Source organism: Lepus europaeus, chromosome 2 (genome assembly GCF_033115175.1).
Source record: "Lepus europaeus isolate LE1 chromosome 2, mLepTim1.pri, whole genome shotgun sequence".
NCBI lineage: Eukaryota > Metazoa > Chordata > Mammalia > Lagomorpha > Leporidae > Lepus > Lepus europaeus.
In genome coordinates, this window is record NC_084828.1 from 131,615,199 (window position 1) to 131,631,432 (window position 16,234).

Consider the following 16,234-nt stretch of genomic DNA (forward strand, 5'->3'; position numbering starts at 1 on the left):
GCAGGGATCTGGATTGGAAGCAGAACAGCTGGAACTGAAACAGGAACCCATATGGGATGCTGGCAATGCAGGCAGCAGGGTAAACCACTGCACCACAACCTGAAAGAGTTTTCTCTACCACTTAGACACAGATAGGAGACCATATGGAAAACAAAGGGGTAGGGACTATTAAGCACAATGTGTTTGATTTTACTAAATGGGCCAATGGTTATTTGCAAGTTCTGTATTGATATAAAACATCCCAACAAACACAATGATACTTAGTACTTCAATTAGCCTACTGTTTGTTCTATTTCAGTTGACAATAAACTGTGGTTTATAATGGCTATCTTCCCTTACATTTGTGCTCCTAATTGTAGGTTGCTTTCCTTTTCACTGCTTGTTATTTCCTGTATCAAGCATGAGTTTATTCCAACTATCAATTGTACAATTTCACTTCCTTGAAAGAGTCTTTGCATTGGGAAATAAATTCTATACTCTGGAAAGTCTGCTCACTCCCCTCTTAACAACAGTTAAGTCTTACCAATCTTAGCAATTTAATGAGATGCTTCTGCCCCTCAGTTTGTTCATTTCCAGAAATAATGACATGAGGGAATGTCTTGATTACATTTACCGTATGTTCAGATGATCAATTTAAAGACAGTAGATGTGTTAAATAGTAGTGGTAATAACTAAATGATGTAAAATATCTACATTGATTGAGAATTGCTAGAGTTGGTTACTGTTTTAAGCCCTTCCTGTTTTAACTTAGTCTTCTTTCCCTGTCTCCCACCCCCACCCCAGCTGCTGTTTTATCATGGTTTCAGGTTTTATTCATTGGTCTCTTCATGTTCAGGACTAAGAAAAATTTTAATTAGGCATTCTCAAACTTTTTCTATTTTTTCTTTTTAACTTTGTTCTTTCCCATATCTATCTTCAAGAGACCAGTGCCCTCAAAATATTCCCAGACTTTTCATTGCTTTCCTTCTTCCCTCACTAATAACATTAATGTCAGCAACAATACATACCAACATCTTTTAGATGAGTACATTATATTATCAGTCCTCGACAATGCTAGGTCCTATTACTGTGTTTGTTTTCACAGGCAAGGAAACGATGACTCAAAGAAACTCAAACAACTCATCCAAACTCACGCAGCTAATGAGAAATGAACAGATGTCTTGGAACTGGGATTTAAATATAAGTCCACTGACATCACAGCCTGAGTGCTATACCAAAATAATAAACAATGAGTAGCCATCAAAGAGAGAGAAGGCACTAGGTTGGAATCAAAGCACTTTCTCCTTGGTGATCTCAGGCAAGTAATGCAACCTCTTATTCCTTGATTTCATCACATTCTATCTACGCATGGCTCTCCTCCCTGAGTAGCATCCATTTATCAAACCTATCCCCTCTCCAACACATAAAATTAACCTGTCTTAAATGTCCAAAGCTATATTTTAAGCTCTAGTTAAGAAAACTTTTTGATAAATTAATTAAATATAAACCTTATTAAAGATATGTATTTTATAGTTAGCTTCGAAAACTCCAATGCCTTAAATGAAAGTGAAATTTTAGATACTGAAATGAATGGATAGAAAAATTTGGTGGTCTAAAGATATCTTTCCGGTATCATTCAGGCATGATATCATACAGACCAGAGTTTCTCCAACTCTACTATCCATAGGAACCCTTAGGGAGCTTGTTAAACTGCAGGTTCTGATGCGGGAGGTCTGGGGTAGAGTCACAGATGCTATAGTTTTAGCAAGCACCCAGATGATACTAATGCTACTGATCTTCAGGCCAAACATCTAAATCATCTATTCCTTCTACAGGTAAGACCTATCTCTTTAATGTGTTGGTGCCTCACTTTTTTTTTTTTTTTAAGATTTATATGAGAGGTATAGTTATAGACAGAGAGAGGGACAGAGAGGTCTTCCATCTGCTGGTTCATTCCCTAGATGGTCACAATAGCGGGAGCTGGGCCAACCCAAAGCCAGGAGCCAGGAGCCAGGAGCTTCCTCTGGGTCTCCCATGCAGGTGCAGGGGCCCAATTACTTAGGCCATCCTTTACTGCTTTCCTAGGCCATAACAGAGAGCTAGATCATAAGTGGAGCAGCCGGGACTCAAAACAGCACCCATATGGGATGCCAGCACCATAGGCGGATGCCTAACCTACTACACCACACCCCCCCACACACTTATTTTTCTTTGCTAGTTTTTTTTTTAATTTCCCTCTTTGTTTGACCCAAGAAAGTATTCCTTATTTTCCTGCATACTTTGCTGGGCATTTACAAAGATGTAGTCTATTTAACCCAACATATCTAAGTATTTCAGTACTGCCCATGCCTATATGATTGTAATTCCAGTTTAAAAACTCAATAACAATAAAGTACATCTTTAAAAAATTAAAACTGTGTTTTAAAGGAATCATGGATAATATGAGGACAGGAAGAATACAGAGAACTAAAAATTCTACATCCTTTTAAAAACTTGCTTCTATTCTCAAAAACTTGGCCTACTGCAACATTAATTCCTGCCTAGAACTAGAGATAAATGTTCTCAATGAAAGGCTTTACCAGTTAGTAAAAAGTGGGAGACAGCACAGGAACTCATTTACTTATGTTCAAAACAAAGATTGCTAGCTATTAAACTTTTGGGAGTTCAAAAATGAGAAGCAAGCGTTATGCTAAAAATAAATGTGCATCTTTTATTTGCCAAAAAATTGTTTTAAAAGATAAATATCTTTGAAACTCATAAATTTTAAACTGAAGGTAGCACATTTTACTTTTACTAATCCACAAATGAAAAAGGCTTATCAATACTGATTATTTGTATCTCAACAGATTGCATATATCTTTTATCATTTTCAAGAAAATTGAGGAATGCAAGATTGAAATCACTGTTTTGTGAAACTATCTTTAGTGGAATTTTACAGAACAATATTCTCCTGCTTTTCTTTGTATTAAATTGGCAGGCAGCTGAGTCAAAATCTCTTTTCCTTTAGAATTATAATTTGAAAAATCTCTATATAGCTTCTAGTTCTCTGCTATTCAAAGTATGGTCCAGAGACTTTGTTAGGATTGAAAATCTCAGGTCCTGCTAAAGAATGAGTCAATCAGAATCCGCACACGAAGAGGTTCATCAGATGACTCACATGCACATTTGTCCTTTTGTTTATAGAAAGCTAGAACTCAATGAGAAGTTTTGAAAGCTACAATAATGAAAGCAAAATCATATATTTAAAACAGTGACTATCAATTCTTTCTCAACATGTCAGCATTGACATTTTTACCAAAGCAGGTACTTCTAAGGTAGAGTATCACAAAGAACCACCAGTCATTCAGCATTTCTTTACAATACTATACACCATGTATGTTAGTCAGCTTTTTCTACTACAACAAAATACCTAAAACAAGCTACTTATTAAGGAAAGAGGTTTATTATGGTTCATGGTTTTGGAAGATCACAGTTCAAGATTGGGCAGCCCTATTGGTTTGGCTTCTGCCAATGGGGTTCCTGTAGGCATGCTTCCAAGATAGTGCAGAACATTGCATAGAAAAGGGAGCCCACGTGTGTCTGTGACTCTCCTTGTACAGCCATGATGATTTCATCAGGCTCCATCCTTGCCTAGTTCAATTTAATCACTTCTCAAAGGCCTCTACTTCCAAACACTACAATTGGATTAAATTTTCACTCTCTTAGCACCATTAACTTAGGACTTTGGGATTTCAACATTTGCAAAACTCTGTGACAGAAAATTCTATTTAGTGTTCTGTATATCATGTAACATACATGCCATGTATCATACAGTATATATTAGAAAATAGTTTAAAATTAATTTAAATGTCTAATTATTTCAGAGATTGCTAAAAGTTCTGTTTTTACTTGAGAGACAGACAGAACACCCACCGTCTGGTGCATTCCCCAAATGCCCACAGTGGCTGGGACTGGGCAAGGATCAAAACTGGGAGCTGGGAACTCAATTCCACACAGGAGCGGCAGTAACCCAATGACTTGAGCCATCATTTGCTCCCAAGGTCTGCATTAGCAGGAGGCTGGAGTCGGGAGCCAGGAATCCAACTCAGATAGTCCACTATGGGATGCTCCCAACTAGAACTTTTTAAATGAACCCGGCATAAAGGAATAAACTGTAATAGGGAGAATGCCACAGATATAAGAATTAAGTACTGATTTCCATCTTCTAAACGTTTGAGATATGAGAGAGCCAAAATATTAGTCACTGGTTCTGCACAGCTGTTTCTTTGTCACCCTCTGTTAGACCTTCTTGTAATGTTATTTTTCTCTTTCTCCTTTGACATGGGTCATCTTTCTATTTACTTGTTTTCTCTACATTTAACCTAATTCTTTCCTTCTATAATGCCCAGCAATCAACTTCCTTTTTTTCCCCGATGGCCCAGAGATACTTCATTATTTCCACTATATTTGTAATTAACATTTGGTATTTGTTTAAAACTTTTATAGAAGCATTAGCATTTTTGATCATGAAATTTAGGATACATATGCACGCGGTATATTTGATCATTATAGAATTAGAAACAACAGGGAAGATCATTTGTTCAATAAAAACACACCAATAATAAAAAAAAAAAGTTAGATCGTATCATTTATAGACTTAGTTTACTGTCATATGAGCTTATTGCATTTTTTTGGATGAGAATAGTATTTTTATACATACAGTTATGATTTTTACTTATGAGAAGCACACAAAAGTCTTAAGCAAATGAAAACCCTCAGACAGCTCAGCTGGAAGACCCCTGTTGTTGACATGCCCGGAGGTAGGCTACCAGGGGGCCAACTTTTCCGCTGCAGGGGGCCGAAGCCGCTGGCTGGGGCCGGCAGGCTGCAGCAGGCCCGCAGGAAGAACCTGAGGATCCTGCTGGCGAGCCCCTGCCGGCCCTTGCTCGGGACAGAAGCAGCTGCTGAGGTCCCAGCCTCTTCAGGCTCAGCTGCAGGGACCCCTGACACCACCGGGTCCCCACTGCTCCTGGGCCAGGGGCTGGATGGGCCCGTCCACAGGGACGGGCTTGGGGGCTGCGCTGGCACCACGAGTCCTCTCCTCTTGCAGCTGTCCAGGGAGGGAAGAGGCAATCGGCGGGGGGGGAGGCGGGGGCGGAATCAGGCTCCTGTTCAGGCTCAGCCTCAGGCTCCCTGCGGTCCTGAGGTGAAGGGGTTCACAGGTGAGAAGGGAAGGGGCACTCCAGACCTCTCTCTCCCGAGGCCTTGTATGCAGGTGCACCTCACTCAACTGCAAGGTTGTTCGGCGAGGCCGCGGCCCGAGGTGCACTCTGCCCACAAGACGGCACCTGCTCCAGGCTCCACAAGTCCGACTGCGGAGACAAGGAGCTGGGGCCGCCAGAGACAGACGGCATTGTGGGTCCAGCGCCCAGCAGCAGACCCAGGCCCATCAGGTACCCCTGGGCCTTTGCGTCCTCGGAAACACCCAGGAACTGCTCACCTCCTCGCCCTCAGCTTCTTCCTGTAAGGGGTCAAACCACCAGTGGTGCCGAGCCAGTTCCGTCGTAGTCCTCTCACACGGGTCCAGGCTGAGCAGCGAGCTCAGGAGCTCCTTCAGGGCCCGGCTGGCTTGTAGCACCCCCTCCGGAGGCAGTTTCATGGCCACCTGCCACTCGCTGGACTGCTGGTGGGCTAGAAACAGGATGCTGAAGCTGCCCCAGCCCAGGAGGTGCAGCAACTGGAGCTCAGGCTGAGGGCTGGCTTTGGCCTTGAAGTCCTCAAGGCCTTCCATGCTGGTGTCCCTAACTATTCTCTCTGATCTACTCTCCCTAAGATTTCTGTCTACAAACACTAATGTGCTAACCTCACTACAATACCTAAGAAAATAAAGGGACAATAAGGGGGCTACCTTCTGATCTCACTATGGTACCACACTAGCTACACTAACGACACTCATGACACACAGTGGCAAGGCTAAGTACTATCTAAACAAAACTGAAAACAAAAACCAGGAAAACTCAAAAAAAAAAAAAAAAACACACACACACACACACAAAATATCTACACTAACACTATGAATCCAGTGGCACTGCCTAACTAAATATGAAAGCCAAAAACAAAACAAAACAAAAAGACAAAAATGGATTAAAAAAAAAAGGTGGAAAAAAACTAAACAAAATGGGGAAAAGAATAAACAAAATAGAACAAGAAACAAAGAAGCACACCGACACCAACAAGCACAAATGGTAGGATAGATGGGGCCAAGTCACACAGGTCACCACCATAGCTCCCTGGTAAGGTGGACAAAAACCTGGGCCGAGCAGCCGCTTATATAGGCATGTGGAATTCTGTACCCATAGGGATCGTTATGAAGTCAGAATAAGAAATGGACCAATGGCAGTCCAGCAGGGCCTTGCATGGATTTGTATTTCATGACAGTTAGTCCTTATGAAGTCAGAGCAAGGCAGGGTTCAATCACAGCTACAGCTAATCCTCAGGGGTTTTCTCAAGAACCTTCCACTTTATCTAAACCAAGGACCCCAAGAACTTTTGGCTTAGGTTGGTGATAGAGCTTGATGTTTATTTATTTTTTTGACAGGCAGAGTTAGACAGTGAGAGAGAGAGAGAGACAGAGAGTTATAGAGAGTGAGAGAGAGACAGAGAGAAAGGTCTTCCTTCTGTTGGTTCACTCCCCAAATAGCTGCCACGGCAGGCACTGCACCAACCAAAGCCAGGAGCCAGGTGCTTCTTCCTGGTCTCCCATGCAGGTACAGGGACCCAAGTACTTGGGCCATCCTCCACTGCCCTCCCAGGCCACAGCAGAGAGCTGGACTGGAAGAGGAGCAACCGGGACTAGTACCTGGCGCCCCGACTGGGACTGGAACCCGGGGTGCCGGCGCCATAAGTGGAGGATTAGCCTAGTGAGCCACAGCGCCGGCCTTGATGTTTATTTTTTGAGACATTTAAAAATGTAGGATGTTCCAATGGCCTTTTCATTTCTTGTTTAAGGAGTGATAACAACTTTTGGGTTTTTGTTATTTTTTTCCCAAAGAACCCTTTTATTTAATGAATACAAACTTCATGCATTTCATAAGTACAGCTTCAGGAATACAGTGATTCTTCCCACCATACCCACCCTCCTGCCCACACTCTCACCCTCCTCCTCCTCCCTCTGCCATTCCCAGTCCTATTCTCTACTAAGATCAATTTTCAATTAACTTTATACACAGAAGACCAACTCTCTACTAAATAAAGAGTTCAACAATTTGCACCAAAAAAAAAAAAAAACTGTTCCTCAACAGTCAGTGTTCAAAGTCATTGCATCTTGAAGTTAATTTCACTCCTTTCTTCTTAGAAGCTTAATTAACTTTAAAGAAGCACCCAAGAATGATACATCTTTTGCGAGCGCTTAGACATAACTATAATTTATGAGACATGAGAATATCCTCCACTGAATACATTAAAAAGGTAAGTCCTTGAGAACGAGTTTTATCATTAACTGAGGAAGCACCTAAGAAAACAAGCACTTAGGCATAATTAAAACTTAGAAGACCAAGGAATATCCTCCACTTACTACACTAAAATGAAATAAATCTTTGAGGACAAGTTTTACTGTTAACTCTCAAAACAGAATTCAGTGAGGACAGAGGTCCTGCACGAGAAGTTTGTGCACAGTGACTCCTGTTGTTAATTTAACAATTAACACTCTTATGCATGACATCAGTGACCACCCAAGGCTCTTGACATGAGCTGCCTAGGCTATGGAAGCCTTTTGTATCCACAGACTCTGTCAGTATTTAGACAAGACCATAAGCAAAGTGGAAGTTCTCTCCTCCCCTCAGAGGAAAATACATCCTTCTTTGATATCCATTTCTTTCCACTGGGGTCTCACCCACAGAGGTCCTTAATGTAGGACATTTTTCTGCTACAGTGTCTTGGCTTTCCATGCCTGAAATGCTATTGTGGGCTGTACAGCCAGACCAGAATGCCTTAAGGCCTTGTTCTGAAGTCAGAACCAGCAGTCAATTTCTTTTCTAATTCCCTACATTAATTTGCCTTATTTACTTTTTCTGTGCTTGCTTCTTCTATTTGATGATTCTCTTCAAACATACCTTCTTTATGCATTGGCTACATGAAATCGTATTTGCCTTCCTCCCATTGCATTCCTACCTTTTACCTCTTCTGCACACACACACATACACACACACACACTTGACCAGAAGTACCATGTCTTGTTCACTGCAATAATTCAGCACAGAATAGTGCCTGGCAGAGAGTGGGGACTCCATGTATATGTACGAAATGAATAAATGAATGAAGAATGTATCTTCATCTCAGATCAAATATTTCTTCACTTTCTTACCATCTGTGTTGCTTATACTTCTCTTACTACAATTCATCCTATAACACTGTTCTTGATCCAGGTGTTTGGGATATCTCTCATCTTCCCTACACATGGCAAATCCTTTAAATTCACATTCATCACCAAATCTTGCAAATACCTAGCATTTTCCATTGAATATAAGAGGCCCCAAGTAGGCTTTAAATGAATTTAAAGCCCCTAGAAAAAAGGAAAAAAAACAACAAGCTTCCTAGTTGCTAAAGAAAAGTTCTAGATTGCAACTAATTTGTAAGTCTAACCATGATAATGTCAAGCTTTCCTGAGATTGCCAAGACCTTTTTCAAGCCTACTTATCATTTCATTGTTACAAGGCAACTTTTAGTTACTCTACAATGACCTAGTTTGCTTATTCATCCATTGCAAGTCATGGGAAATACCAAGAAGACTAAGTCACTGCCTCTCCATCAAGAAACCCATAGTCTAATGGGGGAAGCTCACACTGATGGTACCAATGCAATGGAGTACAAAATGTTCTAGACCTCAATAATATATGATGTGGCAGAAGAATAGAGAAGGAAACTTTCCTGGGGAGGCCAAGAAGGCTTCTGGGAAGAACTGAGAGTGAGATTCTCCTCACCCCCGCTATTTTATTTAAGGCACTCACATGGTTCAAAATTTTAAAGGAATAAAAGATATACAACTACTGACAACACCAAATGCTGGTGAGGATGTGGAGCCACAGCAACACGTATTCATTGCTGATGTGAAGGCAAAGCAGTACGGTGATTCTGGGGAAGAGTTTGGCAGTTTCACATAAGACCAAACATCTTTTACCATGTGTCCCAGTAGTTGTGATCCTTGGTATTAACACTCAGGAGTTGAAAATACATCCACACAGGACTGGAGATGTGGCTCAGCTGGTAAAGCTGCTGCCTGCGGTGCTGGCATCTCATAGGGTAACCGGTTTGAGTCCCAGCTGTTCCACTCCCAATCTATCTAGCTCCTTGCTAATGTGCCTGGGAAAGCAGTGGAACACAACTCAAGTCCTTGGGCCCCTGCACCCACATGGGAGACCAGGAAGAAGCTCTTGGCTCCTGCTTTGGTCTGGGCCAGCCTTGGCTATCACAGCATTTGGGCAGTGAATCAGCAGATGGAAGAACTCTCTCTCTTCTCTCCCTCTCCCCGCCTCACTTTCTGTGTGTGTGTATGTGTGTGTGTGACCATTGCTCTCTCCCTGTAACTATGCCTTTCAAATAAATAAAAATAAATCTTTTTTTTTGACAGGCAGAGTGGATCGTGAGAGAGAGAGAGAGACAGAGAGAAAGGTCTTCCTTTTTGCCATTGGTTCACCCTCCAATGGCCACTGCAGACGGCGCATTTCGCTGATCCGAAGCCAGGAGCCAGGTGCTTCTCCTGGTCTCCCATGGGGTGCAGGGCCCAAGCACTTGGGCCATCCTCCACTGCCTTCCCGGGCCATAGCAGAGAGTTGGCCTGGAAGAGGGGCAACCGGGATAGAATCCGGTGCCCCAACCGGCGCCACTAGGCGGAGGATTATCCTGTTGAGCCACGGCGCCAGCCTAAAAATAAATCTTGAAAACAGGAAGAAAATATATTCACATAAAACCTGCACATGTATATTTATAACACCTCTTCACTGACAACTGCCAAAACTTGAAAGAATCAAAATGCCCTTTAGTAGGTTATCGCCAGGGTTCAGACTCAGGAGGGGAGGGGCAAATGAGTAGGCAGGGCACAGAGGATCTTTAAGCAACGATGCCAATTGGTATGGACCTGCCACTATACATTTGCCAAAACCCACAGAATGTACAACCAAGAGCAAAGCCTAATGTAACCTGTGGATTTGAGGTGACAGTGTGTCACTATAGATTCATTATTTGTAATGAACGTACCATTCTGGATCAGTATTGATAGCCAGAGACGCTGTCATGTGTAGAGACAGAGGGTATACGGGAACTCTCTGTTCTTTCCACTCAGTTTGTGAACTTAAAACTGCTCTAAGAAATAAGGCCTATTAGAAAAACAAAGGTAATACAGTGAAAAATATTGCTCTCATTTGTGATCTCCAGATCATCAAGCCTCCTCCACAAGCACTACTGTTTCTGGTTTCCTGACTATATTTTCAGGGATTTTGAGAGATATACAAACTCCATATCTATGTCTATAGATGTGATTTCCCTCCTTTTGTCTGCAATGGGAGGGTACTACATGCTGTGTTTTTCACCTTGCCTTTTTCATTTAGTGATATACTTGTAGGGTTTTCTATAATGTCACAGAAAGAACTTCCTTGTCATATAGCATTGTGTAAATGAAAAATAATTTACTTAACCTGTACCCTATTGATAAACATAGAAGATGTTGCTAGTCTTTTCCTCTTATAAGCAAAGCTGCAATGAACAGTTTTATTTGTATTATTTTGTAAATAGGCATGTTGATATTTGTAAGGATAAAGTCCTAGAACTAGAATTTCTGGGTCAAAGAATATACACATTCAGCTGTAATTTTAATATATATTTCCAAATTTCCCTTTATTTTGAGCTGTACCAAATCACACTCTCTATGACAAAGTATAATTGGAACTGATTCACCATGCAAGTGTAATTAAATTTTTGGATTTTTTCCAACATCCTGGTAAATAATAGCATCATGTTATAGAGTTCTTTTTAGGTATTCCTTTGTATATTTGGGAAGTTAACCTTTTACCTAAAATATGAGTTGCAAGTGTTTTTCAGAGTTTGTCTTTGACTTTATATCAAATGATTCTTGCCTCACAGATTTTCTAAAATGTGCTTGAACTTATCAATGTTTTCTTTCATGATTTCAAGACTTTTTGTCATAGAAAGGTCTTATCACTTGAGGTGATTAAAATATCACAAAAATATTAGAAGACTAATGTTTTCCTGATTCTACTTCTTATATTTAAATCTTATTCTAACTTCTCCTGATATAAGGTAAAAAGTATGGCTCTGCTTTTATATTTTTTTCAGATGCCTACCTAGTTAATCCAGCATTATCACTTGAATACTGTTATCTTATTTCCCCACTCCATGTACACTAATGCAACTTTATAATATACTACTTCTGCTATGTATTTCAGTTCATTTATCTTCTTTCAGTTTTAATTTAAATTTTCTGACTCTTCAGTACTGCACTGTTTTAATTATTATAGCCTTATAATATATTCTTTTAAAAAAAAGATTTATTTATTTATTTGAGAGGCAGAATTACAGAGAGAGAGAGGGAAAGACAGAGAGAGAGGTCTTCCATCTGCTGGTTCATTCCCCAAATGGCCACAACAGCCAGAGCTGAGCCGACCTGAAACCAGGAGCCAGGAGCTTCTTCCAGGTCTCTTACATGGATGCAGGGGCTCAAGCACTTGGGCCATCTTCCACTGCTTTCCCAGGCCATAGCATAGAGCTGGCTTGGACGTGGAGCAGCTGGGACACAAATGGGTGCCCATATGGATGTCAGCGCCACAGGCAGTGGCTTACTAGGCCACAGTGCCAACTCCAGCCTTACAATATATTCTAACAACTAGTAGATGAAGGTTCCTCAACACTATCTTTTTTTGTTTTTACAGGTAGAGTTATAGACAGCGAGAGAGAGACAGAGAAAAAGGTCTTCCTTCCGTTGGTTCACTCCCCTAATGGTTGCCACAGCCGGCGCGCTGCACTGATCCGAAGCCAGGAGCCAGGTGCTTCTTCCCGGTCTCCCATGCGGGTGCAGGGGCCCAAGCACTTTGGGCCATCCTCCGCTGCCCTCCCAGGCCACAGCAGAGAGCTGGACTGGAAGAGGGGCAACCGGGACAGAATCTGGAACCCCAACCGGGACTAGAACCCAGGGTGCCAGCACCGCAGGAGGAGGATTAGCCAAGTGAGCCACAGCACAGGCCCCTCAATACTATCTTTTCCAGATTTTTTCTGGCTGTCTTTGCTTATTCATTTTCTACATGAATTGTAGGAGCATCTTGCCTAAATAAACCAAAAAATCCTGTTGTGATAATATTAATTGATAGGTTATCGTAGAATGAATTGATCACTGTAATGATTTTTAAATCATCTTTCCAATATTATGGTATACTTGTTCACTTGCTCTAATCGTTTTTGTGCTTACTTTACATTCATTGCATACAGCTCTTAAGTTTTCTACTTATGTTTATTTCTAATAGATTATCTTTCTTCTTTTATAAAGAGACCATTTTCTTACATTATGTCTTCTGTTATCTATGTTTCTATAAGATATTTACCTCTGTGTGTTATTTTTATTTATATTTTACTTATTTCAAAGACAGAGAGATGGAAACAGACAGAAATCACATATTAGCTGGTTTACTATACAAATGCTCACAACAGCTGGGGCTGGGCCAAGCAGAAGCCAGGAACCAGGAACTCAACCCAGGTCTCTCACGTAGGTGGCAGAGACCCAACTATCCGAGCCATCAACTGTTGTCCCCCAGAATGAGCATCAGCGGGAGGCTGGAACTGCAAGAAAAGGCAGGATATAAACCCAGGCATTTGGACATGGGTCATCCCAAGAGGCACCTTAACCACCAGGCCAAATGCCCACACCAATTTCTGAATATTAATTTTAAATACAGTCACTAACTTGAATTATTTCTCTCCCCCTCCCTTTTTTTTTTTTTTTTTGGATTATCCTTATGTCTTCTACAATAGGGATAATTTCACTCACTCTTGTCCAAACATTTCATTGAAAACTTTTTGCTACTATCTTGAGAACAATACTAAACAACTGACATAATTATCTTGTTCTAAAGGAAGCTGAACCTTAACAAATAAATTAGAACTCTTTCCTTTTTAAGTTACAGTAGCCAACTCAAACATGCTTAAGCAAAATGGGGAGAATTCATTATAGAGAGGGAGGGTATCTCACAAAATTTAAGGGCAATAAGAAACAAAGGGAGTGTTCTCGCTTCCTCTTTGGCCTTCCTCATTCTTTCTTCTTGGCCAGCTTTCTCTGCCACTTAGCTACATTGGGGAAAGAAGATCATTTACCTTCAGTTTTTAATTTGCCTGTTACAATGCCAGTCACAATGTCTTATTATCCTTCAGTCCCAAATGAAAGAATTCTGACTTCTGAATTCTGGCCCAACCAATTATTGATGAAGAGAAAAGGATCATATTAAAAACACAGCTGCTGGATCTAGGGAGCAACTACTTAAGGACATCATTTTGAGCTGGGCACCTACTCCAAAAGGCAACTGTACTTCAGTGTACAGAAATACAAATATATAAAGAAATCTGAAGTTCAGGAAGCTGCAAAATTGCTTGTGATTTCTTTTTTTAAAAAAGATTTATTTATTTATTTGAAAGTCAGAGTTACACAGAGAGAGGAGAGGCAGAGAGAGAGAGAGAGAGAGAGAGAGAAGAGAGGTCTTCCATTCGATGGTTCACTCCCTAGATAGCCGCAATGTCTGGAGCTGTGTCAATCTGAAGCCAGGAGCTAGGAGCTTCTTCCCAGTCTCCCACGTGGGTGCAGGGGCCCAAGGACTTGGGCCATCTTCTACTGCTTTCCCAGGCCATGGCAGAGAGCTGGACAGGAAGTGGAGTAGCCAGGTCTCAAACTGGCACGCATATGGGATGTTGGCACTTCAGGCCAGGGCGTTAACCCACTGCGCCACAGCGCCGGCCCCAGCTTGTGATTTCTTAAAGCATATAAATTTCCAAGTGGAGTTCTCCAGAAACAGCTTGAGATGGGATTCAGACACATGTCAATTACAGAAAGAGTGCTCTTTGGGAAAATCAATCAAGAAAGTTCAGCAGGATTGGAAAGAAAGAACCCAGTAATGCTGAAGGTAAAGTTCGGCCATGGCTTGACTTACAGAGATCCTCTGCAGAGCTGATCCCCTTGAAATAATGGGGTGGGTCCCTGGTAGTACCTTAGCAGTTAGTAAATGAGAAGGGTGCTAAGATTTTCTGGCAGCAGTTCCCATCAACTGATGGCAATTCTTTAGACAAGGGGGTGCAGCTATGAGCCTTCAGTAGTCACAATAGCTGTGGGAGGAGAGCAGGGGAAGAGTTGGCAAGGCACCAAAACATCAACTACATTAATCCTACATAAATATGCTTCCTATCAAAACGGTGAACAATGAGAAGACATCATCATATTGCAACACATTTGAAAAATGAGACAAAAAGAGTTTAGCTTGCGATCAAACCCTTTGCCCTTTATCTGCTTTCCATTTTCTCAAACATCTTACAGCTGAAACCCAAGTTGGGCACCAGAAGAGATCACTCAGCAGATTAACATTTCCTCAGCACCTTCCATGTGATTCACTTCGTGCTAAGTGCTTTTGAAAATAAAAATAGGCGCCAGTGTGGTGGTGTAGCAAGTGAAGCCACCGCCCGTGACACTGGCATCCTTATGGGCCCTGATTCAAGTCTCCACTGTCCCACTTCCAATCCAGCTCCCTGCTAATGGCTTGGGAAAAGCAGTGGAAGATGGCCCAAGTGCTTTGGGACCCTGCTACCCACGTGAGAGACCTGGAAAAAGCTCCTGGCTTCAGCTGCATTTGTTGCAGCCGTCTGAGGAGTGAACTACCCAGTGGCAGATCTCTCTCTGTCTCTCCCTCTCCCTTTATAACTCTGACTTTCAAATAAATCTTTTAAAATAAGTACAAGATAAGAATTCTGCCCTAGAAGGTATTTCAGGAAGGCCAAAGTATGTCTATGAAAATATGAACAGACATAATAACATTAAACCAGGTGCATAATACTGGATATTTCAGAGAATAAACAAAATTAACAGTAAAATGCTTGCTCTATAACCTTGAGTAATGGTTATCAATATCTTCACTCAGTTATTGAGTGTGGTTTGAAATGCTCCCCACCAACACCAAGGGAGGTTGAAGTAGGTAACAGTGACAAATTGTTCTAAATAACATAAAGGCAAAGACTAACAGAAATATCAACTATGTTGTGTTGCTATTCAGCAGATTCCATTATACAGAGACGGGGAGGGAAAGCTGCAGAGCCATTTGCCCACACATTGGTCTCCCTGGTGCAAGTGGGTATTGTTCTGCATCCCATGGTAGGATTAGAAATACTGCCAAGGAACAAATACACAAAGTTGTTATGGAAACCAGAATTCTTGGGCTCTGAGTTATTTACAGAGAACTTTCAGGATTACCACATTCAATAAAATCAACTCTGCTGTACCCTAGGGCAGTGCATCTCAATCAAAATCTCTTTTTTGAGGTTCTTCAACCAGCTATACTTAGGTAAATAGGAACTCAAGAGTCAGCAGATCGTGGTCACCTCACAGAGTCTAATTTATACATAGCATTTGTGAGTGACATGTTTGATGCTTGTTCACACTTGCCTCAACCATGGTCAAGTTCGCTCGTTTCCGTAATAGGAAGAAGGCAGCTGTTTACTATGCCTTCAGCCAAGAAACACTTCCTCCAGCGGAGCTGCTGTCTGTTTTGCCTGATGCTGTGATGCTGTGGGCTGTGGATTTTCACATTCTCTCTGTTCACTTTTGAGGTTACCCAGTGGCAGCCATCTCTGGCCATTATTTTTGACCTTGATCGTGAATCAATATTTTTCCAGCTACCCAGAAGGATCTTTGAAACAAAAGTTTTCAGTTGTTTTTTTGTTGATGTTGTTTTGTTCTGCTTTGTTTTGGAAGGCAATTGCACAATGAGGATTTTCATAGCCTTTGAGGGATCTTTCGAACCCTTCGATGTTGCAGCAGATGTGACTGTAGAGGCTGTGAAGCTGATGATACAGGTATGTATGATGCTCCTGACCCTCTACAACGTGCAGTAACTGTAACTGTGCAGTGCAGCTTAAAGTGAACCTAGACTGGACATCTTGTCGGGGATATTTTTAGCAAACAATGACCTAAAACTATCTGAGAATATCATTATTTGTTTGTATTAGAATGATAGGAAGACAG

General features: G+C 41.5%; 1 protein-coding gene across 1 annotated transcript in view; it reads left to right on the top strand.

Moving 5' to 3' along the window:
- Positions 1-15,975: 15,975 nt before the first annotated feature.
- The window catches only part of ANKUB1 (ankyrin repeat and ubiquitin domain containing 1), a 35,177-nt gene continuing 34,918 nt past the window's right edge, over positions 15,976-16,234 (top strand). The window contains exon 1 of the mRNA XM_062178541.1: positions 15,976-16,065. Within this exon, the coding sequence (XP_062034525.1) occupies positions 15,976-16,065 (90 nt within the window). The remainder of the gene's footprint in view (positions 16,066-16,234) is intronic.